This window comes from Epinephelus fuscoguttatus, linkage group LG2 (genome assembly GCF_011397635.1).
Source record: "Epinephelus fuscoguttatus linkage group LG2, E.fuscoguttatus.final_Chr_v1".
Taxonomy (NCBI): domain Eukaryota; kingdom Metazoa; phylum Chordata; class Actinopteri; order Perciformes; family Serranidae; genus Epinephelus; species Epinephelus fuscoguttatus.
Genome location: NC_064753.1, coordinates 30,065,996 through 30,092,209, shown reverse-complemented (window position 1 = coordinate 30,092,209; position 26,214 = coordinate 30,065,996). Strand labels below are relative to the sequence as shown.

At 41.8% G+C, this 26,214-nt stretch overlaps 1 protein-coding gene across 2 annotated transcripts in view; it reads left to right on the top strand.

Annotated features, from left to right (window-relative positions):
- Positions 1 to 26,214, top strand: part of syt7b (synaptotagmin VIIb) — a 164,605-nt gene that overhangs the window by 112,969 nt on the left and 25,422 nt on the right. For both annotated transcript variants that reach the window (XM_049604751.1, XM_049604742.1), the window contains one exon: positions 7,169 to 7,291. In XM_049604751.1, the coding sequence (XP_049460708.1) occupies positions 7,169 to 7,291 (123 nt within the window). The remainder of the gene's footprint in view (positions 1 to 7,168; positions 7,292 to 26,214) is intronic.

Below are 26,214 nucleotides of genomic sequence, written 5' to 3'. Positions count from 1 at the left end.
TGTAGATAACACACATTATAGAAGCTATTTTGTACAGATATAAATACAGGTGTGCCTTGAGATTTTGGCTCGCCCTTTGGGGTGCCTTGGGTACAAAAATCACTGACCAACCATTTTCAACCAATAATATCATGACGTCCACCCATCAATCAATCTGTAAGTTTCAGCTGTATGGAGCTAGAGCTAGCACGCTACTTCAGTTTGTATTCATTTACCCAAAATGCCATCATTATGGGCCATGGGTCAGAATTTATCCACTTGAGGAAAGTAGCATAAGTCTGCTCCAGATTATGTGCAAGGCATTTTAGCAGCCTCAGCCACTAACGTTACATGGAGCAAACAGTTGACAATGATGGATACCACTATTCTGTCTCTTGGACCACTGGGGCTTTAATGTTATGACACACCCACTTTTTAATGATCAAACCTTTCATTTCCAAAACAATGTGGCTGAGCCAAGGTCTAATTCATTCACTCATTAATCTCATTTACCCATCTCTCCTACTGGTTATCCTCTTGGTCTAATGGTGAGGGAGGTGTAGCTCATTGTTGCTCCATATCCTGCTAAACTCCAAGCCTGCCCATTTTTGATAGTATAATCAAATGCAAAGGATTTGATTTAAATCCCTCTTGTAGCTGCACACTGCTTAAATATTCCATTTCATTGGAAAATACATCACAGTATAGAAGCTAAAGATGTTCTAATGTCCATTTCACTAGGACTCTAAACTGCTCGGCAGCATTGGAAAGTTGTCAAAATGCTAATTCCTAAACAGAGATTGAACTTGTTGAATAAAAATGCATGAAGCATAATAGCTAAATAAACTGCATTTACACTTAAACTGCAGTTAGTGCACTGTAAGTCTCTACATGACACAGAATTGATCCAAAAAACGTTCAGTAACACATGATAAAATAACCACAACTAAACTGACCAGGGTTCAGAAGAAGTATTGTTTCACCCCACAGTTAGCAAAGATCATTACAGTCTTTCTGACACCAGTGATTCTCCGATTCATCCACTGCTGAGTAGGACGGCTGCTGGTGTGCGAAGGCTACTGATTGTTTTGAGATGGTGAGCACGGAGAGCTCTCCTCCTCCGCTTGACTTGAATGATAGATTGCAGATGATGTGCTCCACAAAGCACCATCACGTAAACGCCCCGCCCCCCTCCCCTCCTGCCCGTGAACATAGACACTCACACACATCCATGCACACAGCTCCACACTCCTGCACTTTTTGCGTGTCTTCCCATTAACAGTGTCTCCAGGCCAGTGACCTCCCTGCCTATGTGAATCATCATTCAAATAAGGCTGGGCACGTATATAGGGAGGTGGCATCGCCCATCGTCCCTGTCCTCATGAATCTCACTGGACCAAACACATCAGTTGTTGACCCCGAGGGGGAAACACACTGTGGTGAGAGGGGATATCGTGTGATCAGTGGGGTATGAACAACCGAACGCAGCAGTTTCACCTTCCACGTGTGTCCATGCCTGTCACACAGTGTGGCAACTGAGCCTCCCCGCGTACATTTCAGATCAATACAGGCGGTGTAGGTGGTAATGATTTCAGAGCCCTCCGGTTGGAGTGCGCGTGTCTTTTTTGGACATCTATACAAATCCATTCACCTTATCGACGAGCCTCATGTTGCTACTGTTTACACATCCCCAGTGGTCTCTCAAGTGCTAATGTGTTCCTCTTGTTGTCGATATTGCTCCAACAAACAGCCTCTTGTTAAGGAGGGAATGCACTACAGAAAGTGCATGCAGACTGGGAAATAAGATCAGAAGTGTGAGATATGGAGAGATGAGAGGAAGAAGTTTTAAAGAAAAATATGGAGAAACTGATAAAAAAATAATCAGTCACAAGCAAAAAAGGACGACATATTGCTGGTGATCCTCTTGCTATCTGATTATATTTATTGTATAATCTTATTGTAACTTAGTATCTGGTAGAGATGGGTCGATTTCCAGTTTTGCTGGTCTGTTCTGGTGTATGAGCTTAAACCGGTTTGATTTTATGCAAACCAGCTGAACCAGCATTTGCCATGATGATATATTATTGCAAATTGAAAAGTAGCCAGCATCAACAACCTGTGCCAACAGAGTCACAGCGTTAAATCCGACTTGTATTGCATTAGTAAAAAGCAATATTACAACGTGATTAACATTGTAGTATGTTTATAACTGATCTCACTCCGAAGTTGAAATTGAAATCCAGCGCTTGCGCAGTGACTTGCGGTGTCATCGACAAAAACAGCTTTCCTCTAATCTCGGCATGATACGCGGCCAGTCGCTGTTAAGGTACAATGGCGCCCGGCGGCATCAGGGGGAAAGTTAAGGCAGTGAAAGTCGGAGGGTGGGATGGCTGGTGGATAGGTCCAACAAACACTGACTTTCACCCTGGAGAATCAGTGTTCGCATCCCTTAAGATTATAAAGCCAAAGCCTGTTCTTATTTCCTAAACCCAACCATGTGCTTTAGTTGTTGAAGGGGGAAAAAAGGCGATTCGCGGTGTTGTATTGACGTGGTGCATTTATTCTTGAAGAGACTGTATGTAAATATAAATTTCCTGTAAAAACAGAAGTGTATCTTGAAAGAAGACGATACATGTAACAGGCAGAACTTTACACGGCGTCCCAGAACGTCAACAACCAACGCACGCATTTTGTTTGGACTGAGCTACTGCCGCCCCCATCCACGTATGTGGACGTGGAAAGAGGGTGGAGTGAGAATGTGTTGCTTTATATATTTACAAACAGATTTATGGAGCCACTAGTGTCTGACAGGCCATGAGCCAAGCACAGCAACTCGAAGGAGATTAAATTTCAGTAGAGATGGGAAGAGCAGTGCACATTATATTTGTTTACAAGAAAGGTTGTGTGTTTTTTGGGGTGGCAAGAGGAGACATGGCTGAGTTAGAAAAGTAAAACTGCAATAAAATGGCAACATTGTGAATTTGAAGCAGATAAAAGAAGTGTCCTAACTGGACGCGAGCGACATGATGTGACTTTTGTCCTGTTTCTATTTATTCCTGTCGCTTGCTATGAAAGTGCCACAAACAGCTGATTTATGAAGAAATGAGGAATTGTCTACATAACATCAACTCATTTCATTACAAAATCTTAGATTAGGTGGCAGCTGGCTGGAAGGAGATTGCCAGGGAGCTCAAAGCTTCTGGTAAATGACCATCGCTAATAACACACAAGACTACTGTTGGCTATATAGTATGTAATTTTCAGTAAATATCACAATATAAAACATGGAAGATGGCAAAAAGGCTACCCACCCATCTTTTAAGCAGTTACATCTCAAGTCTGATCACAGCTGATGGGAATGTTGTTTGCTTACAGGATGTAACAGAAGTACATATTGAAAGAATTCAGTGTACATGGAGAGCTCAGATTTTACACAATGGGAAACAATAGTTTGACACTCATTTGCTGTTAGGGCACAATGTCATTATTTTCCAGTCTGGAGTGACTGGAGCGTCAAACGCAACACCTAATGGCAAAATTCAGTATGTCGGTCCAGTGTGATGTTTGGCTTAATATCAGATCGTTCTGAACATTTTTACATTTTTTACATTGGTCCAACCCTAGTGTTTGGTTAATCTTGGCAGGGTTTAAGATGTTTTGATTGTGTTTTATTAGTGTTTCATATTGACACACAGTTCAAGGAACGTGACACATATGTCTCAATTTGTTTTTATTATCTCCATTCTCTGTGATTATGTAAGAACACACCCTCTGTCATTCATAACCTGGTCAAACCAACATCTAAGCCAGAATCTACAAGATAAAAATGGAAAATCATGGTAACTGCTTTTTAATTATTCCTTAAAATTGGCAGCCAGCTGATGTTTACGGATGCAAGAAATGAGAAAAATCATGTTTGAATTGCCCTTAAAGAAATGACTGTGGTAAAGTAAATACACAAAGGTGGTCCTTGGAACAGCACGCTATGTTAGAGGCTGTACAAAGGAAAGAAAAGAGCATTGTGGAGGCAAAGAGGACAGTATGAGAAGCCAGCATAGTGTACAATATGTGCCTACATGTGGGTTGTTATTTTAGGACTGTGAATTACAAGGTTAGTTGTGGGCAAATGTTCATTTGTTAAGGTCACCGTTTGCATGGCCTCTTGAATTCACGGTGCAGCATACTTCAGTGAGACGTAATTTAAATGACCTCAGGCATGTTTAGAGGGAGAATAACGGCTGAAAATCAACTTGATATGTTTCTTTGTTGCAGGTTTTTGTTAAGGCCACCTCAATTTTCATGGATTTCTTTCTGCTTTTTCTTCCTTTTTTTCCCTGCATGTCATTTCGATTGCCTCTATTTTTTTCCTCTCGGAAACAATTCCAATCCTTTTTTTAGGTTTCTGCATTTCTATTTTTACCACATTTATTTTTTGTCTAGGAAACAGATAACAGAGGATGATAAAGCCATGGAGGCATCAGTGGTTCTAAGCCTTCCTGTTAATGATGCTTATTTCAGCCAAACACATTTCTATGACGACCGTATCTACTGTGGATTAAAAAACACTTTAAATTGAATGCATTCCTGTGAGTACACAGTGTGCACTGATGCATTATATAACCTTATACACTGTGGCAATGAATTATAATAAGAAGCACTTTATGTATGTTTGTAACAGGTTATATATCAAAGGTTGGCCCATGATGAATATCCCTGGTGTCATCCCCTGCATTTTAATTAGACACAGTTTGCTCTAAAACTATTAATATTAGGAATGCATGAGGTACTCTGCTTTGACCCATACAACATCATGTCAGTGTTAAAGAACGAAAGAAAAGCAAAATCATCTGATTCTGCAACAGAAGCTGCTCATGCTAATGCTACAGCATACAGAACATTAAGTCATGATGGGCACTGCGCATTATCCCAAATGTAAGAATAAGACTTTGTAGTAATTCAAAGGCTGGATGGCTTTTAATAGCACACTCAGAGAGGGTTGGTTAAGGCGGTGGCAAAGGAAAAAAACAGTCTTTAGATCTCGTTTCTGCGACAGCAAATCTATTTTCCTCTGACCTCTAATGTAGTCTTAGTTTCTAATACAAGAAAAGAGAAAAAATTTGCCGCACAGCTGAGGGTTGTGCATGAATTATTTGTGTAAAGTAGAATACTGATGATGGCAATGGCAGATTGTGTTTTCTGATTATATGAATCTATGTGCCAGATTAGAACATTTTCATTGAATTACTTAAAAGTATCATATTAGTATTAGTGTTAAAGGGACAGTTCACACGCAAAACAACAATACATATTTTTCCACTTACATATAGTGCTATTTAACAGACTAGATTTTTTGGTGTGAGTTGCCAAGTGTTGGAGATATCAGCCGTAGAGACGTCTGTCCTCTCTTGAATGTAATGGATCTAGGTGGCACTCGGCTTGTGGTGCTCAAAGCACAAAAAAAAAATAACTGAAACACCAAACAGCAACATCTCTTTCCAGAAATCATTACCAGAGGCCTGTACTATGAAATGCTACGCCGTTTCAGCTTACCCAGGATATCTTTTTGTTCTCTGGTTTGACTAACTCTAGCACTGGTTGTCTGGATAACTGGTACCACAAAGCTGGTTAAGTTAAGTTAAGTTCAGTCACTCTGGGTTTTCCTATCCAGCCATGAGCACGTTCATGTGACAGAGGAGTGACACCATGAGTGACACCATCAGAACCATGAATGAAATAGGCTGCTCCATATGATATGAGATGAAAAAGTACTGAAAATCTCAATGGTGTGTGATCCATCTATCCATCCATTTTCATAACCGCTTATCCTCTTGAGGGTCGCGGAGGGGCTGGAGCCTATCCCAGCTGACATTGGGCGAGAGGTGGGATACACCATGGACAGGTCACCAGACTATCACAGGGGTGACACATAGAGACAGACGACCATTCACACTCAAATTCACACCTACGGACAATTTAGAGTCACCGATGAACCTGCATGTCTTTGGACTGTGGGAGGAAGCTGGAGTACCCGGAATGTTGCACTGATACTAAGTGGAGCTGATTAACAGTTTGTTGATTATTTCACTGATAAAATATTATCTTTTTTTTTTTCTTTTTTTTTTTTTTACAGTTCTCACAACACAGATGTCTAATGTTATTTTGAGCTGCAGTGATGGAATCAGAGTGTAAAATATCAACACTATCACTGGGGACTAAAATAAACTCTGCATGTGTTAAGATCCTGCTAAATTTGTGAATTTAGTGTGTAAACGATCTCTCTGTTTGTTCAAAGCTCTGTTTTAAAACCTGTGGAAATGGAGCCCTGAAATGATGAAATGACCTACTATTACTGACCTTTAACACTATATAGGCTACTCTTTTTTTTTCTCTCTTTTTTACCTGAGACTCCGGACTTTTGCCCATGGTTATTTTTTATCTTCAGTGATCTGACTGATCAGAGGTTGGGGTGTTAACAGGCTGTGATATGATACTCTTAAGTTAACTTGCTCCAGAGCAGGTAAGCTGTTAGGCATAAGTTGCCACAGTGATTTATCCCAGTAAAAAGAGAACCAGCTTCATAGCACTGAAAACCCAGAATTAACTCTGTAGTTATCTCATTAACTCCAAATCCTGCTTCGTAGTACAGGCCTCTGGTTGTTCAGGATAATCACAGACCTTGTTGTGAGCAGTTTCATGTAGGAACTATTTTCTTTCAACCAAACTACACCCTCCAACTGTATCTCCATGCAGAGGGAAGGAAATAAAGCAATGAAATCCAATGTTTTGACAGTAATAATCATCACTGATATTAACATTAAACCAGCTGTTTAAATAAAACAGTGAAATAGTTGGTACACAAAATGGCAAGACATGCATGCAGTAAAGTGTTACTAAAGTGTCAGATTAACAAAACCTGTGTTGTATTTTTAACTCACTCCATAGCACACAGGTCTGGTTGAGTTGCACTGCAGTGTAAAGACTGAACATTTGTTAAGATGAAATAGTGTCCTCACAACAGTCTACCACCTTTCTCCCACTCTCTCTTTGTACGTGAAATGAATGTGTGCTGCGTGTGTTTCTGTCACTGCCCGTTTGTATTTTTTGTGTGTATGTGTGTATGTCCGTCCCTGTGCCTATTTGTCTACACACCTGTGTGGTCTGGTGATGTCTTGTTTGTCTGTGTGTCCAGTGAGGGGAAGATGGTTGTTCTGTCTCTAGCAATCGGGCTGGCTGAACAGGATGACTTTGCCAACCTCCCAGATCTACAGGAAGCTCCAGCAAGCAAAGAGAACGAAACCACACCAGAAAAGAGGTAATGAGAGAAAGAGAGAGAAGAGTGATGATAAGACCTGATTAGTCTGGCCAGTAGCTGAGGTGGCTGTTTGTCATAGCGGAGAGGTACATAATGATGTAATGACATGCAATTTGAAGTGTTGCAAGACTATTCATCTCTTTTGTGTTGATGTAGTGGTCTTCACTGTAGGGTGACCTGAAAGATGAAAAAGTTTCAGTCTGAAATGGTGAAGTAAGTTTAATTTTACTCTTCTCAAAAACAGAAAAAATCTTAGCTGCTTAAAATGCTGCTTATTCTTATGACTTCCACTTCTATTGACAGTTCTTCAAAATTGAGGTCCTGTTTACATGCATACAAATATTTTTTAAAACAGATATTTTACAACAGATAATTCTGTTCACACGGCCTTCGTTTTACAAAATATCTCCGTCCACACTAGAACCGAAAACAACTCCAGGGGCTCGCTGGTGTTAGCCATCCTCAGCAGTCTCCCTTCGTCACAAAGGTCAAAAAGTGAACAGGCTAACGTTGCCTTTTACAGAACACCGACTAGAGATCTTATTACCATTGATTCCCATGTGATTAGGGATGAAGGAGCTCACTTAAAGATACAATTGATGCTCGGGACATGCAAAAGATTTCCATCCAATCCTCACCGACAACAATCCCACTCTGGAAAGTGTCCCACCATCTGCTCGTTCGCCCATCTGGTCCTGTTTGCGGCACACTATAAAGCATGGACGCTGAGGAGGAGCAAAACACTAGGTGCAGCAGAAAGCTTTGTTCGTAATTAGAAAAGTAAAGTTGTCATTGGACCATGCAGCGTTAAGAAAACATTAACAAACTGATAGTCAGTTTCCAAATGCTTTATTTTACTCGTCCCCACAGATTCACAGTAACTGGAGTTTTGAAAAATCTGCACCTTAGAAGGTGTTTTGAAAAATCTGTTCTAGTGACCTAACACTTTGTTCGATTTCAGATTTCACAATTTTATTCTCAGAAACAAAACACACTATAAAGCATGGACGCTGAGGAGGAGCAAAACACTAGGTGCAGCAGAAAGCTTTGTTCGTAATTAGAAAAGTAAAGTTGTCATTGGACCATGCAGCATTAAGAAAACATTAACAAACTGATAGTCAGTTTCCAAATGCTTTATTTTACTCGTCCCCACAGATTCACAGTAACTGGAGTTTTGAAAAATCTGCACCTTAGAAGGTGTTTTGAAAAATCTGTTCTAGTGACCTAACACTTTGTTCGATTTCAGATTTCACAATTTTATTCTCAGAAACAAAACAAAAATACAAGTGCACTTCATAAGAAATAATGGAGATGTGAGATGGAACACCTTAATAAGCTATTGAAAGCTTGAGAATAGGGGCCAGGACATGCAGCAAATTGTATTTTAAAATGTGTTTATGAACACACTTTAAAATTTAAAGGAAAAAAATTGCACATAATATACAGTAACATTTGTAACCTACTCATCATAAGTGCTATATCGCAGGCAGCTTGACTTGCTTGAGTTTCTTGAAGACGCTTTACCTCTCATCCAAGAGGCTTCTTCAGTTCTGACTGACTGGTGTGGAGTCGCAGGCTTTAGGCCCTGTTTAGACGACAACGGTTTCTCTAAAAAAAACCCTGAAAAAACGTTGCATTTTCAGGCACCCAAAACACTGCTCTCGTGTAAACGATCGGCCAAAACGCAACTGAAGCTTGCCGTTTTCAGCTGAAATCGTTGTCGTATAAACGGGACCTCAAACTCTGTGTGGGTGTGAACCCTTACAGAACCGCTGAGTTCATGTGTGACCTCAACAAGGTTTCCTAAGCAGAGGAGAGTCACATGTGACCTCAACGATGACCAACCGGCCATTATGTGTGTCATTAGGGTTGGATGGGTCCAGGTGTGAATGGGTGTTAAGTTGTTTGGGAAGGGATCGCAAGACTGCATTGTAGGTGGGTGATAAGTGGTGTCGTAGGCCACCTCCTCTGTTTAGCAGTGGTCTGTTAGAACTGAAGAAGATGAGAAGTGAAAGGTCTTGAAGAAACTTAAGTCTAGTTGCCTACGATATTAAGATTACCATGACCTGGATGGCAGAGAATTTCTACCCTGGTGAAGAATTTCCCAGCCGTTTAGGGTGTTCATGCTTTAACATATTTTTGTAGTAATTGCCTCTTGAGACTCTTTTTGAAAATAGACACAGATAATGACTTTTTTACAGTGTTATCAATACCATTCCATACCAGTGGACCTCTGCAAACCACACTAAAACTAATACATTTAACTTTACATGTTTTACCCTCTATAAGATGCTTGCATGTGGACAAGAGTTATCAAAAATATCTGTATATGTGTAGACAGGGCCTTTGAAAATATATCCTTTGAAACAGTGGCACCTTTACCTCTGGTTTGCCTAAGCTCAATACTTTTTGGCAGTTTGGAAGATACTGTCCCTTTCCACTGATATTTTACAATCATCAGGAGAGAAGTTAAAGTGTAATAAAATATTTTACTCACATCTAATATCAACATGGCTTGATACCAGGGCTGTAGCCAGGATTTTAGTAATACTGAGTGTCCCCATGGCAACCTACCCTGTCTAACTATCTTCCTTTTTTATTTATTTAACTGTTAGATGTATCAAAGCCTTCTTTGCACTGCCAGAAATATAACTCTGGTGGAAATATCGTCATGTGTAATCTACTGTTGATGTAATTATATGTTAAGTCCTCCCCAGGCCATTAAAACCCCCACATTCCCAGAAACAATACAAAGGACACGACCTTGGTGTTCTCAATGGTAGCTGTGGTCGTATTTGAAACAGTTACCATGAACTATAATGTTACTGTGTGACTGAGCTATAGACTCTGGATTAGTCATTTTTCCTTACGTTTGCTTCCTTTTGATTTTTGGTTCACCACATTTTCTTCCCGACTTCACATTTTCCGTCCTCTTGTTCCCGTTTTTCTCATGTCCTCTGTGTTCTCCATCCAGACCTTTTGTAAATCTGCTTGTCTGCAGCTCTTCGCTGTTTGATCTGCGAGTCGGTGGCACAGGAGAAGGGCACCCTCATTATTTAGTAGTAAGGCTCCTCACATGAAACACTCGTCTAAAAATATGCTAACCTCTCATCTACCAGTGATCTCAGAGCAGCTGTCAGAGACTAACACAATCTCTCAGCTGGTGAACAAAGGACTAGACCGGCTACCCTCTTATCACATCAGAGTGTTTGAGGGATAAAGTGCTTAACCCACTGTTTTGACACCAGCAGGCTGAGCAAAAACCTGGGTGTAGTCCCACATAACGCTGTATAGATTTTTAGGAGTTTTCTCCAATCCTCTCTGCAGCGCATCCAAGTGTGCCGCTCTAACTAGGTCATCTGTGAATCTTTGGTTGATGAAAAATAGCTTTCTGTCTCGGAAGAAAAGAACATTTGTCTTGTGTTTGATGTTACTGCAACAATTATGACCTTTTTTATGCTTTTGAAATTTAATTTAAAATCTCTAGGAGTCAGTCGGGGGATGAGACCAGCTTACCTCTTGTCCCCCCCATCATCCTCTCTCCCTCTCCCCGTCTGGAGGTCTGTCAAGCACCTTACTCTAATCACAGCCAGCCAGCGAGCCTCTACCCCGAGGGGTCGCGTGGGCCAAGTCGTCTAGTGTCCTTCCACAACTAATAACAGCTCTCCATCATCATCTCTGTCCGTCTCTCTCATCTCTGTGTCTCTGTAGTTACCCTGTAAGCTCCCTGCACCCGTCTGCTGGCCCGCTCCCGGCCGTTTTCATGGAGCCTAGCAGACTGAGAACGATGGAACAGGATGATCCGGCCAAGAATATATGTGACGAGACAAGACGCTGTCAGACAGTGAAAGAGAGACAGAAAGAGTGCGACACCTTTGCTCTCAGCTTTCGAGAGAAATATGCTACAAGATAAAAATAGGCACTCCCGTAGAGATTTGAGATTGCGTTGGTTTATTAATGAAATCAAATACAGCTGGCAGCACAAATATCTACAAACACCAAATCTGATAATAGAGAAATGAAAGGATAAAAGCTGTGTGCGCTTTGTATTACGTCAAAACTAAATATGGACAGTAAACAAGCAGACCAAGTGGAACCCTTGCTTTTAAATATTTACAGATTTAGATTTAAAGCAGCATCAACTGAATTTTTCTTTTTGTTTTTTTGGGGTCTTGGAGGCAGTGGAACAAGCTGTAAACGCAACATGGACGTTGTTATGGTGAACGTGTTGGCAAACAGTTCACCACCAGCCACAACATTAGCATTCATTTGGAGTCATATATAGCCCCGTTTCCACCAAGCATTACAAAATGGTTCAGTTTGATACGCATTTTTTCCATCCATTTCCACTGTGAAAAGTTGTGGATGGTACCAATGGAACCGTTCCGTACTGTCCCGATTTTTGGCCCCCCCTCTGTTGGGGTACCTAGCACACAGATCTGGTACTGAAAGGTGGAGCTGTGAACACTGCAGTCTGTTGATTGGTCAATAGCCGACGGTCCCTCTGCTCAGGGCTGAGTTGTGGCTGGTTTTGAGACTCATGTAACCACTGTTCATACCGTGGGGAGTTTACTATAAAATGACATTATATTTGCTGTCTCTCGCAGCAGCTGTAGACTGATAAATAGTAGCTTAATTCACTCAGCTGACTGCCAGCAACCTTTAAGGTGGAACTTTAACTTGTAATGTTGCTCAATGCATGAGCTGACAACATGAATCCATCAACACACCTTCAATTTCAATATGACAACTTTAACGATTACTTTAGTTTTATTTTCTCTCTTGGATGCCATAAAACTTTTAGTAATGAGTGAATCTTGTGTTCAAAAGTATGAATTAATATGGACAGGATAATGTGAACTGCATATATTCTAATCCTCAATTGGAGAAAAAAAAGCAGGCTGCGTTTGTCTGAGAAGGACTAAATGCACAAACCCGCTATTTTTAAATATCCCATGGAGAGAGACTGTATGGATGATAAACGAGGTGCAGATGTCCATCTGTGTCACTGGTGAAGAGGAAATACATCAACGGCTGGACGGAGCAGTGAGTGACAACAACCCCGCCCATATTCAAGAGTACTGTTTGCAGTGGAAATGCTAGGGTCTAGGTACCATGTCTTAAGGGTTACTTCTGGTTCCAAAGTGTTTGGTGGAAACAGGACTTTTGTGTCCACCTAACAAATTTAAGTAAAATATTTGGGTATTTAGCTGCTAAATGCTCCACCATGTTCACCAGCTAGTTGTCTGTCTGCCGTTTGGTGTTGGCAGATAGTGTGCAGTTGGTTTATCAGAGCTTTTTTGCCGAAAGCAGCTGCCTGCTGCTGCTGCTGTTAACAAGATTGATGAAAGCGTGGTGAGACTGAGCAAAAACAATAAATTTGTGGGACTGTAACACTAAAACTTAAAGCTTAACGAGGCTGAAAAGGAAACTGCAGTGGTAGTGATAATGCAGGTAATGACTATGAGCGATCTCTTTTACATTACACACAGTCTTTTGATCCATTGTGATTTGAAAAAATATTGATCAGTGCAGCTTTAAAGAAACAGTTTGCCCCCAAATTATGGCATTCAGCTTGTGGTGCTCAACAGCAGTGTCTCTTTCTAGAAATCATGACATGGCTCCTCGAGAAAATCCACAGACCTATGTTATACGCAGTTTCATGTAGGAACTATTTTCTTTCTACCAAACTCCACCCATCAACAATATCACTGCGCAGTAGGAGGCGTGCATCTACTGCTAGCACCTCTGTGCCAGCTAACGTTACAGCTCAGCTGTGGAGGGCGCCATTAATGTGTGCATCTTGTCACGAGCAAGAGCCTCTCGTCCTTGAGTAAATGCATGCTTCCCTCTGTGCAGTGATATGGTTTGTGGGTGTAGGTTGGCAGAAAGGAAAAAAAGTTCTCACATGAAACTGCTCACAACAAGGTCTGTGGATTATCTTGAGTAACGGGGTCATGATTTCTGGAAAGAGACATTGCTGTTGAGTTTTTGAAATGCATTTTGTGGCTCTTTGAGCCTTTGAGTGTCATGTAGTTCCATTATATTGGAAAGACAGCAGATATCTCTGCACCTGATATCCTCTGTTTAGACTGATGAACAACACAACAGGTTAGACTAAAAGTATGTATTTTTGATTTTAGGTTGAACCGTCCCTTTAATGTGTTTTAGAATTCACTTAGTGGTCTCTAATCTTCATCACATCCGCCAGGGAACTTGTAGTCAAGGATCATAATTATCTCATAAAACAGTGCGGTAGTTCACATCCAAAGGAAAATATGCTTACATAAGTGAGGAGATGTATGACTTGTCTATCAGTATTGCAGGTTTGTAAATCAGTGGTGATATACAAACAGATACTGTAGCAGTGTGCACTCAGATGCTGAGAACTACTCATCAAAGCTCGCAACACAACACTGAGATATGATCTATTTTTACCGCCTGCTGTCACTCATTTAAAACCTAACACTAAATACTTGCAGAGGAGCCTGTTTTAGTCGAAGGCAGCTGAACTCGCATCCAGAGAGGTGAAGGTGATGTGACAGTTAAATCATCCTCAAACAAATTTACAGTGTTCATTATCACCAGTGTGTTGTGTTGTGTGAGATGTTTAATGTTAATCTGTGATTTGGGATGCAGAAATAGCCGAAGCTGTTGCCTACAAAAGCTGTCTTGTACTTATTAGATCTCGAAGATAAAATCCCACCAATGCAGCTGTGATTACAGTTAATTATATTATTGTCAAAGGACACATTTTGTTTTTCGCTGATCTGTTATCTACAGACAAAGCCAGTGTTCTCTGGCTCTGCGTTAGGGGTCATGTAATCTCTTATGTGGGGCTTCTTGTTATGTAAGTCAGTGTGGGTCACTGTGGTAGACCGGCCAAAGCCCTGGGGTGGACTGGACATAATCACCCACCTGCAGATAACTATGATGGAAGCTCCGAAGCTGTTTGTGTTATTATCATCTCAGAAAGCTGCTGTTGCATGGCAGAGCTGCATCTTAATGAGCTCAGAGATTCACCACACACAGAGACGCAACAGGGAAATAAATATGAATAAACCCAAAAGAGCTTACTGGCCCCGGACAACTTCCACGTTGAACGTTGAGTTTGTAAAAGCTGTAAAATGTGCTACAGTTTCTGAAATGGAGCACATCAAAGTCTGCTTCCATTCAGTACAAACCGAGAATACACTGTGCCCACACAGACTGTTAATGATGGGGCATTCAAATATCAGATTGTGGAGTACTCAGAGTTCGGTCTAGAATATATCCTCTATCACTTTTTTGTATTCACAGTTGATGATCATGTCCCTCTAATTCACCGATACTGAGCTATTTGTCACATTTTCATCACTGCTGAATATCCTGGTGTGGTGTAAAAAGCGCTTTCAGTGCGGTTGACCATTCATAACTTTTAAATGAGAAACCTGCACCATGTTACCACAAAAAAATATATATGCATGCTTGAGAAGCTTGAAGCTCTGCTGGGGAAGAAAGAGACAAACCTAACAGACGTCATCTTTGGAAAAATGTCACAAGGAATAAGAGAGGAATGAGTTTCCAAAGTCTAAACAGACAAAATGAAAAGCTTTGCACGCCTTATTTCAAACAGTACATTTGTATGGAGAACACGTTATAAGTAAAAATTTTACTGTTTCTTCTTTGTAAAACCAGATTAAATTGTTTCATCTGTTTGAAGACTCATCCTGAACTCAGGGGCGTTTACAAAAGTTCATCCAATCAAATGAGACTTTTTAGCGAGGAGCTAGTGGTACCACGCATATAAAACAGCACTTCACCATTTGAGAATTGTAGTCGCTAACAGAGAAATATAGAGAGAGATGGGAAGAGATGTGTGTTTGGATATCAGTGGGCAAAACCTTTGTTTTCATTTCCAAAACAATGTGGTGGACATTTAAGTCATACATCTCTCCCTTGTCCTCCTACTGATCTAACAGCGAGGGATCATAATTTTGCACAAAGGGAAAGAACGCCCCCAAATCTCAATCATCTTGGGCGGTGTGAAGCCCAGGATTGAGGGAACTTGTGCTGGTGGAACATTTGCACATGGGGGTGTGAGCCTTGGCATTAATAGGGCTAAATCCCCACAAAAAAGCCACATAAAACATTAAAAGACATTTTAGCAAGTAGGTTGCTAGCTCAGAGGTTGCAGTGGTTGTTTAACGCACAAGGCTAAATTGAAGTGTGGAGATTGGTCAGGCTACGTGAGACTAGTTTTACGTAGTTATGAGGATTTTGAGAAATATCTGAAATAAGCAGCAGTTGACTTTTCGCTAAGCCCCGCCCCTTTGTGATGGTCCAACAAGCTGTCATACTAAGCATGGAGCCCACACTGTAACCAACTGTTACAGTATTATCGTATTTTTGGAAAAATGAAACAGTGATTCCAGAGAGAAGCAGACAGAGGGGTCTACAGACTGAAGGATATATCCAGGATGTCAAACTGACTCAGCAGCAACAACAGGTTAAAAAGACAAAGATAGTTAGAAGCTAAAGCCGAACTATAGGCTACAGATCACAGTGTAAAAGTGAACCACCACATCACTGCTGATCGCCACAGAAGACAATGAATATAAAGGGAAACTTTGCTGATATCAAACCAGCTGTGTGGCATCACAGTGTGTGCAGATGAAAAGTGTTTGGTTTCACCCCCATGCCGCTGCCAGCACCCGGACCTCTGTTGCTGGACGGACAGGGATCTCCTGGGGAAGTCAAACAATGTTCATTTAACTCGAAATCCACAAAACCAGCCTGAAAATGAAGGAAATCTGAAACAATTGCATTAGAGTCAATGGAACACAGCTGTGTTGTTGTCGGACCCTGGTCTGAGCCGGCCTGATGCTACGTTATGATTGGCCAGTCTGCGTCCAGGGCGTGACTTTGCAAAGTGTCAATTGAGGCTTATAACCAAAGTCTACATCCTGTGAGGCAGACCACATTCACCTTAACAAATTTACCAATTGATAATACATCAGTGTTGTGTTAACAGCTTGTTAAACTGCCACCTAGCGGCCAAAAAATTCAATGGCTACACCTTTAACAAAATTAAAGACCCAAAGGCTGAATGGAAACATTTTAGTAAATTGTCATTTGTGGATGAGAATGAACACGTAAAGACCAACATGTGCTCTTGTTCAAACTCTGGGCGTATACCTTGTTGGTCGTGGCTTTAGAATCAGAGTTCTCATCTTGCACATGCTGAGTTGCACAACTGCAGACTGTACAGCATTAATCAAGCGGGAAGTTGTTGCCACTCTTTATCAGCTGGCATATCCGACTCTTTCAGTTGTATGTCTGAGCCAGCAATCACAGTGAGTCAAGCCTCCTAATGACTCTCCAGGCCGGCCACTGCTCCCTGTGGCAGCTTCTGGTGCAGGCAGTGGCCTGGGAGGAGAGATGATTGGAAAGAAAAAGCGATGTAGGTCAGCACAAACGAGGCATCTTTTTAAAAAACCTGTCAGATCTAAGTCTGGAGCTCATTCACCATTTCCCTGGTTGCTGCTTGTGGCCACGAGCAGGGAGCTGATTTAAGAGAGCCCGTGAAGGGGAAGTGAGGGGGACGTCACAGCAAAGGTGACAGTGAGTAGTCGAAGAGAAAAAACAAAAGCTTTGTGAAGTCATCTGACACATTTTATTGACTTTTATCTCTATTTTTGAGGAGGATGTGGCGTCACTACGGGTTCTTTATGCACAGAGCGTGATTTACAAAAACAGCAACTCCCCAGTGGATAAATCTCAAGAACAAGGTAGCAGAAGTCCATTCAAAGAGCATCAAGCCCGTCGAACACTGTAGATGACTCCATTAGTTGTATTAGGCTGCGTGTTGAGGGGGGCGGTGGCCGGGTGATTTGTCCCTGTTGGTAGGGAGCGCTGAGTGGGCTGACACTGGCGCCAGGGCCTCATCCATCATGGGACGTAGGACCTATATTGTGTTTCATGGTCTCCTCGGGCTAGTGTATGATCAGCAAGACCCAGATGCAGTAATGTTTATGGAGACACACTTCCTATCCAGGCCCTGCTGGTAACCCTCATTCCTCATGTTCTCACCCGTCCATCCACTCTCCCTCCCTCGCCCTCTGCTTCCCATTCCTCTCCCCATCACCTCATCAATTTCCTCTCTACCCTCTGCAGCCCTCATTTTGTTTCTCAATAAGACTATGTCTCCTCATCTCTCCTTCAGTCCCTCTCCACCTCTGCCTTCCCTCTCAGACTCACCTCTACGCTTTATTTAACTGCATCTATTAAACCTTTTTTTCTTATTTTGCTCTGTTGTTATGCCAGTTTGTCTGCCTCCCTCTCTATCTCTTTACTCACCTAATCCACCCTTTCCTGAGGGTGTTGACTGGCGTTGTGATGGGATGATGTCACAGTAACGCTCCACTGTCAGCACTGATGACTGTCAGCTCAGCCAGACTCTGATAAATCTGCTGGGCTATTTTCATGCATTGGTTTACAGTATATTTGCTCACATGTTCATGAGCTTCCTGTAACACCCCTCTATCACCTTTAGATGTCTGTGCTAGTAGCAAGTGTTAAGACTTTAGTCCGGGCTCCAAATGTTTTATACTCACCCAGCCTCAGCTCTTTTTCTCGCTCGTTTAATTCGCCTAAATGATAAAAGCCAATATTATTTCATATTGTTTTCCCACATGAACCAGCTATGAAAATAAATGCAATAAATCTTTGTCACTTTATAACTTATCTCATATCCTAAGGCACATTATCTTAATTATTTTTGCATGACTTGTAGAGAATAATAACTGAAACTGATAGAGGGTAAAATACCAACAAAAATAGCTTTTTCAAATGAGCTCTCTGATCCACTTTCTATTAGACGTGTAGTTCTCTCTGTGATCAGTATTTAGTCACCTAGTACACAGTGGACCCATTTTTTATTATTAAATTCATACGCACAGAGAATAAATAGTGAAAAGTCTTCTTATTCGACCCTTTTCTTAGATATTACATTTCTGTACTACTAATATATTTGGCAATTAGATTTTGACAAAAAACATTATGATATTATCTTCAATGGCGACGTTTATTTCCTGTGGAGGAGGTGTTACATTTTTATATGGCACCTTAGTTACACAGAGGAAGTCAGGGTGGATGATGAAGAAGAAGACTTTGATACTGGAGACCTTTGATGTAGGTTTAGATCAAACTAATACGACTTCATATAGATGTCTAAATTTGTCTGTTACACAAAGCTGTCAGGTCTTGACTTTATTAAAGGTCCAGTGTGTAAAACGTAGGGGAATTTAGTGGCTTTTAGCAGTTAGAATTGCAGATTGCAACCAGCTGAAACTTCGCCAGGTAGAATGCCCTCAGTGATCAATGTTCAAGAGATATTTACTTGGAGCTGAATTGTCCACAGAGGTCTCTTACTCTCCAAAACAAATGGACCAGGTGATTAAAACAAGTAAAACCACTAAATAAAAGAGTTTCCTGTTCAAAAATTGGTGTTTTTCCAACTACAGTAGCCGACACAAAAATACCAATAGCCTTAAATAAAGCCGCTGTTTGGTGTGTCCGTTCTGGGCCACTGTAGAAACATAGAGGTGCAACATGAGGCCCGATTCCATCAAACACTTTCGGTATGGTACCTTTGGAAACAAAAGTAACCCTTAAGACATGGTACCTAGACCCTAGGTCAGTTTAGTGTGTCCACCGCAAACAGTACTCTTAAATGTGTCCCTGTATTTCCTCATAGATGGAACGTCTGCACCTCATTTACTGACGGCAGAACGGGGTTGCACGCCGACATTTTCAGAACAAAATTAAACAGGCTGCAGTGAAAGCCTCTCCTTATGGGATATTTAAAAATAGTGGGTTTGTGCATTTAGCCATTCTCAGGCAAGCGTAGCCGGTCGCAGCCCACAGAAACGATGTTCTATGATGCTTTTTTTTCTCCAAGTGCGGATTAGAATGTTTGCAGTTCACATAATCCAGTCAAAATTAATATTCATATTTTAAAACATTTGAAGATCTACTCATTGCTTAAAGTCTGTGTTATCCAAGAGAGACAAAAAACAACAACTAAAGTAATCATCAAAGTTGTCATATTGAAATTTAAAGTGTGCTGATTCACATCATCAACTCATGCATTAAGAGACATTACAAGTAAATTTTCCACCTTAAGAGTTGCCAGTAGTTGGTAGCCTGAGTGTCAGACTGAAGCTCCCAGAACCTTCAGTCTGACATCGCCTCCATTGAAGGCGATTTACAAAGGGGAGGGAATTTGATTTTTCCCTAACCAATCAGTAGAGATCAACGACTCACCCAGAATCTGACGTCATTAGCATCCATGCCTCGGGGGTGCCGAAAACAAGCGAGCATTGCCCGTTTAAAATGTCTCCGTCGTCGTGCACGCCCAGCTGCATCGCCGTTAAATCCAGTTTAGCAGCTTCCTTAATTTGTCCTCCATTAACGCGAGTAGTGGCGAAATATCTCGATAGCATTGTTAATGTGGTCTGTAGGATCTGCAGTGGTCGCCATTGTTGCTATCCTCACCAGTTACCCACCAGCATACAGCTTGACATCAGCGTGGCACTGATTGGCTAATCGCTAGACCCGCCCCCACCCCCGCCGTTCATTGGTCCGTCCATTGTTTGGACGAGATAAATCACAAATTCATTGCAGTATGCCAGACCAGAGATGCAAGCCTACTCAGTTGAGTGGGCGGGGTCTATGGTCTGGAACCAGACTAAGCAGTTGGCCCAGTGAATTAAGTTTTTTTCCCTCAGACTACAGCTGCTGCAAGAGTAGTATGAACAGTGGTTACAAAACCAGCCACAACTCAGCCCTGAGCAGAGTGACCATCCGCTACTGAGCAATCAACAGACTGCAGTGTTCACAGCTCCACCTTTTAGTACCAGATCTGTGTACCCCAACAGAGGGGGGACCAAATATGGGGACGGTACAAAATGGTTCCATTGATACCATCCACAACTTTTCACAGTGGAAACGGAAAAAATGCATACTGAACTGAACTGAACCATACCATACTGCTCAGTGGAAACAGCGTTATGAGGACTCGCTCCCTGTGTAGATATTTACTGCTCATAGCAGAAACATGATTCTTATTTTCAGGTGATTATACACTAATGAAAACATACCTTTTATATTTCATTTCTGCCAACATAGTCCCCTAAATCAACACTGTACATTTAAGTAGGACTCATTTGCCATGGATTGGTGGTAAATTAAGACTTTTTCCAAACTTAAAAACATCGCTGACTAAGCAACCCATTTCACACCGCTCGGCTCTGCTCACTCCAGCGAAAAAAAATGTTTGCTTTCTGAAAGTATTCAATAGTTACATGAACATTTTACTATGAAAATCCACTGAAGAACTGAATCTTCCATTATCATAAAATCTGCAGAGCTGTGGCAGAGCTGAGACGCTGTGGCTTCCTAATGTGGCAGGGCTCATTACTTCTGCTAACTTGTCAGTCAGAGTCAGGACAGTTTCTCTAGGCAAACGACTGACGGTGTCCTCATTGGTGTGTGTTTCCAAGCCTCCAAAACTCTCTCCCCTCTCGTTACTTCCTCCACCATATTGTTAACCAACCACAAATTATGAGTCATGTTTTCCTTTTTTGCCACTGGTCAGCAAGTGATCATTACCATGGAAACATGGCTCTCGGGTCACAGTTAGCCTCGGGATTGGGTGGCTGAACTTTGTAGGCTTAAAATGGGTCTTTATTTTTGTGAAACTGTGCAACCTGCATCAGACTAATCTAATCTGTCCCCTGCATTTTTATCCAAGTTCTATATGTGGTTTGTGCCAGGCAACAAAAGCACATTAGTTCGAGTTAGGAAAAGATTGTGTTTTCAGATAAATGTTAATAAAGCAAACACATTCTGTCTCATGTTTCAAGTTACCATTGATTTTCCGTATCAAACCAAGACCATGATCTTTCCCTAAACTTACCCAAATGTTGTGAGCACCTCAACATAACCATGAGGAGTTTTATCATCCTTCAGCTACTACAAGTCCATGTTGTAGGAAAACAATTTAAATGCATTGTCAGCAAGATTGATTTTCAACTTGCTGTCATTATGTTGATAAAAACAATAATAACATAATTCCTGTTGTAAAATTTCACAGTGCAAACAGTAAAGATGTTATCCATCATATAACTCATTCCTTTAAAAGGGACCTAATATGCTTTTCCTTTATTTTTTGTCGTATACATAATGTTACAACGTCAGATGTTCATATAAAACATGACCAAAGTTTCAAACCGGGAGGTAAACATATATAAAAGCAATCTCTGAAAGCAAAAACCTCAGGCTTCAGATCGTTCTGAATACTACTTTTGAGACAAGGGGATGTCAGCTCATGAGGGATTTTTTTATACGGTCATTGGCTCCACAGTGCTGTTAACATACCGTAGCCTACAATGCTACATGTAGCTACACGCTAACATCAGGGTAGCATGTATTCTTGGGTGGCGATAATTAACGATAGTTAATTTCCCCCAAATTTTGCATCGTATTCATTCCCAGTTGTGTTTATAAGTTTTTATTGGTGGGTTTTAACCAGAGCAAGTGCTGCAACACACAGTCATGCCACAGCTACAAGTAAAATGGTCAATGGCCTGCACTTGTACAGCGCTTTTCTAGTCTTCCAACCACTCAAAGGGCTTTCACACCACATGTCACATTCACCTATTCACACACAGTCACACACTGGTGGCCAAGGCTACTGTACAAGGTGCCACCTGCTACACAGTCACCATTCACTCCTGCTCACACACCGATGGAACAGCCATCAGGAGCAACCTGGGGTTCAGCATCTTGCCCAAGGATACTTGGACATGCAGGCTGGAGGAGCCGGGGATCGAACTTCTGATCTTCCGATTAGTGGACTTTAACAATCGTTGCTACATGTAGCTACATATTAACAGTGAGAAAAAGTGTAATTTTGGTTTGTGTTGTTGTTAAATACTCCCCAGTTTCGGATATATTACTGCTGGAACATGTTTGGTTGTGTTTAGAAGCTTTTATTTGTAAATTTTCTAACAGTAGAAAGTACCATATTCCCCATGTAAGTCATTCTCTAGCTGCAATGATGGTGCAGAGATGCTGAAATACAGGAGACCCGGAAATGCTGACCAATCAGAGCAGACTGGGCTTTTTCAGGAGGGGACTTAGGGCCCATCCCAATACCCCCCCTTAGCCCTACCCCTAGATTTGCGTGTTCCTGCGAGGGGTAGGGGTGTCCCGATTCCTTTAGTGAGTATGAAACTAGCCCTTTGGAGTGAGGGATTTCAGATGCTGACTTGCCAGCGAGGGGTAGACGTTGCCATGGCTACCACCGAGCAAGAGGAAAAAAGTTTTCACCGCTATTCACAATGTCTAGATTGGAGTTGACAGATAGCTAGCCAGCTAGCTAACGTTACTGTCGTCAGGTTGCTTGCTAGCTAGCTAGCTCGCACTATCTGGCGTCTGTCATCTGTCCTGTTCTACATAATTGTCGGATTTTTCACATTACGATAACACGCCAGCTAGTATAACTATGCTGCCTCGTAACGTTAGCTGGTTAGCTAGCTAGCAGAAGTCCCCTGTTGTATATATCTTAATACTCTAATGGTACGTTAGTAGCAAGCATAATAGTAGCTAACGTTACCATTACACTGTAGATGCCGGTTGGCAATGCAGATAGCTCGCAGCTTCCTGTTTAAAATAGTTACGTATGCGTGAACGTAACCGACACGGTGACGTCGTGAGTGGTGTCCCAGTTCCTAGGGAAAGATTTCAACCCCTACCCCTCGTTGCTTCATTTCGAGGGCCAAGGGGTAGTGGACAAGGGGGGTATTGGAATTGGGCCTTAAAGAGACAGGCGCTAAAATGGAGCATCTCAGATGGAGGGTGAATACAGATGTACCAGCACAGACTGTATGAGGAAAATACAGTGTTTGTCTTTTTTATCATTAAAGCATGTAAACATGTTCTAGTAGAAACCCAAAATACAAGTATGAACCTGAAAACGAGCAAAATAGGTCCCCTTTAAAATGTTGTCGTATCACCACTTTAATAGAACTTTTTAGATGAGTTAAAGTGAGACGTAAGTACACATAAGCACATTTATGTAGCAAAGTGCTTCGAATGCATAATTGAAGACAGATTCTGCTGAATGTTCCACTGCTCAGCATCTGATAGAGTTTTTATTCCAATCAGTTCTCACCCCGCAAACTGGTTATATTTAGAAAATCAAAACTCCACGCCTGCTTCATTAAGTGTGCACACAGATACTTAAGTGCCATCTCTAAGCAAGCAGATGGCAGCTAGATGTGCATGCACAACACACACCCTGTTAGTTTGCTTGTGTCCCGGCTATGAGGAGGCATGCAGCGGGACAATATGGTTGCAAAGATTTGATCATGACGTGTGCGTGAATGCACCGATTAAAATTTTGTCGTCCAGTGTATGCTGGCTGCACATTGTCTCTTTCTCGTACTCCTTGCTGTGAGACCTCTGCTTCAATTTTCTTTTTTTCTTATCCATTTGCTTCTCCTGTAATTGCTTACATGATATGCCTTTATCACCGCTGGGTGAATGAAGCATGTTCCTTTCATTTATTCAGCCTTTCTTAATCGATGTTGAACAGACTTTCCAGCAGACAATACACATGTGATATAGGAGGAGATAAGATGTCTCTGCACTGTCCCCTGGGATGTAATGACCTGCTTTGTCCAATTACACAGATGATGGCTTACAGCTCAGTCCCAGATTGAGGCCATGAGGTCAAAAGTCAGGGTTTTGAGTTTCGATGTGTCAGATCGAAGTGGTCGTTCTCTAGGGACGTTGCCCTCAACCTCCGGGAGGATTGACTGTATCTGTGCTCATTTGTTTTGTTTTATAGACTTGCCGGTAGTTCATTTGCATTTCCCATCGAAAAAGTGAAGTGCGGAGTGAGACCAGAGCCTGTTTCAGTCTGATGATCCAGACTGTTTTATTAGCAGGGGAAGAAGGTAACTCCATAATTGCTCATTTCTGTCACTGCCTGTTGTTTTGAGTATCATGGCTGGAGGTTGTTCTGCACTTTTTTTTTGGCATTTATGAATCAGCCATTTTCAGCATGAGCTCACACAGCAGTGTTTGCTGTGGTGTTTTTCACAGGGTCACAGGGGTTGGAGGAGTGTAGGTATAAGGGAAGAGTGTGTTCCAGGAGTGTGTTTCAAAGGCTTTCTAAATGTTTGGTCCCTTTGCCCTGTGGGCTTGTTGCTATTTTCAATATGTGCCCCTCTCTCTGGAACTTCCTTGGATTTTTTGCTGCCCTCTTTTGAAGGCTCCTGTTACCATGGTTACTGCAACCCCGTGTAAAATACATGATGGTAGTGAGTACAACCTTAAGTGGGAGCACACATTTCAGTAGTCATGGTTACAACAACCTCTAAAGAATGAATTATGTAACTGGTGTTTTAGACGAGATAGTCACCAGCAGGCAGAACGGGGCAACTCACAGCCACAGATATCTCTCCTCCCTTTTGGGCAAATTCCAAAGTTCACCACCGTGGCATGATACATGTGCACTCACTTTCACCTCCTAACAGTTGCAAAAATGTTGAATTTCTGTCTAGTTTTTTTAGTGAATCAAAAAAGTAACTGCAGTGAGAATAATTCACTCAGTGTCACACAGGAGTATTTGTGCCACGTGTCTCATAATTTTCTTTATATCTTTGGACAGAAAGCTAATTTGAGGCTGTTATCATGTCTGGTGGAGATATTATGCAGCACCAGTGCCGTGCTGCAGCCTGTGTGTGTGTGTGCGTGCAGGTGTGTGTGTGTGTATTTGACACTGAGTAAATATGTATATTTACACGCATGGATGAACCCACCTCACTACCACACCCAATTGCTCCATGTCCCGCAGGCCGTTGCCGTGTCAGCAGTCACGATTCAATCATACTCTGTGCAGCTGCAGGTCCTTTTTTGCCTTTCATGCCACCATATGTTAATATGTGGTGACTATGATAAACAAACACCATAACTGTACTTGTCTAATTTAAAGGAACCTTCACCCAAAAAAATAATCATTTGTATTTAAAATTTTTGCCTTGTGTTACCTTGAATTTATGAAGAAAATTCTGTTTTTATGCCCACACACTGGCAATAGCAATATGTTTTTGGGTTGTCCATCCCAATCACGATATGTCAAGAACGCTTTGAAGGAAAATTAAATTTGGCACAAACGTCCACTTGGACTTATCAATGAACTGATTAGATTTTGGTGGTCAAAGATCACAGTCAGTGTGACCTCACAAAACATCTTTTTAGCCATAACTCAAGAAATCATACGCTAATTATGAAGAAAATTTAACATAAATGTCTAATAGGATAAGATATAGACATTTTATATCCAATAGGGCAAAGGTCAGCGTCACTATTTTGTCATTAATTCTAGTTCTTGCATGTCCCCATGGTGAATGGAGAATCTACAGAATTGGGGCAGTGGTCAGCACTGTCGCCTCACAGCAAGAGGGTTCCTGGTACGAACCCAGGGAGGGGTTTTCGAACCTGGAGTGGGGGCCCTTCTTTTTTTTTCTTTTCTTAATATATTTTTAAGGGCATTTTTTGCCTTTAATTGATAGGAGAGTGAAGTGTGAAAGGGGGAGAGAGAGAGGGATAGACATGAAGCAAAGGGCCACAGGCTGGAGTCGAACCCAGGCCGCTGCGGCAACAGCCGTGTACATGGAGCGCCTGCTCTACCACTAAGCCACCGACACCCCGGAGTGGGGGCCCTTCTTCACGGAGTTTACATGTTCTCCCCATGACAGTAGCCCCCTTTACACAGCCAGATTTTCCGCAAATGTGGGGCCATTTTGCCGGCAAGCTGCGAGCGTTTAGACACACAGAGCCGGATTGGCAAGTTGATCCAAGGTGCCCAA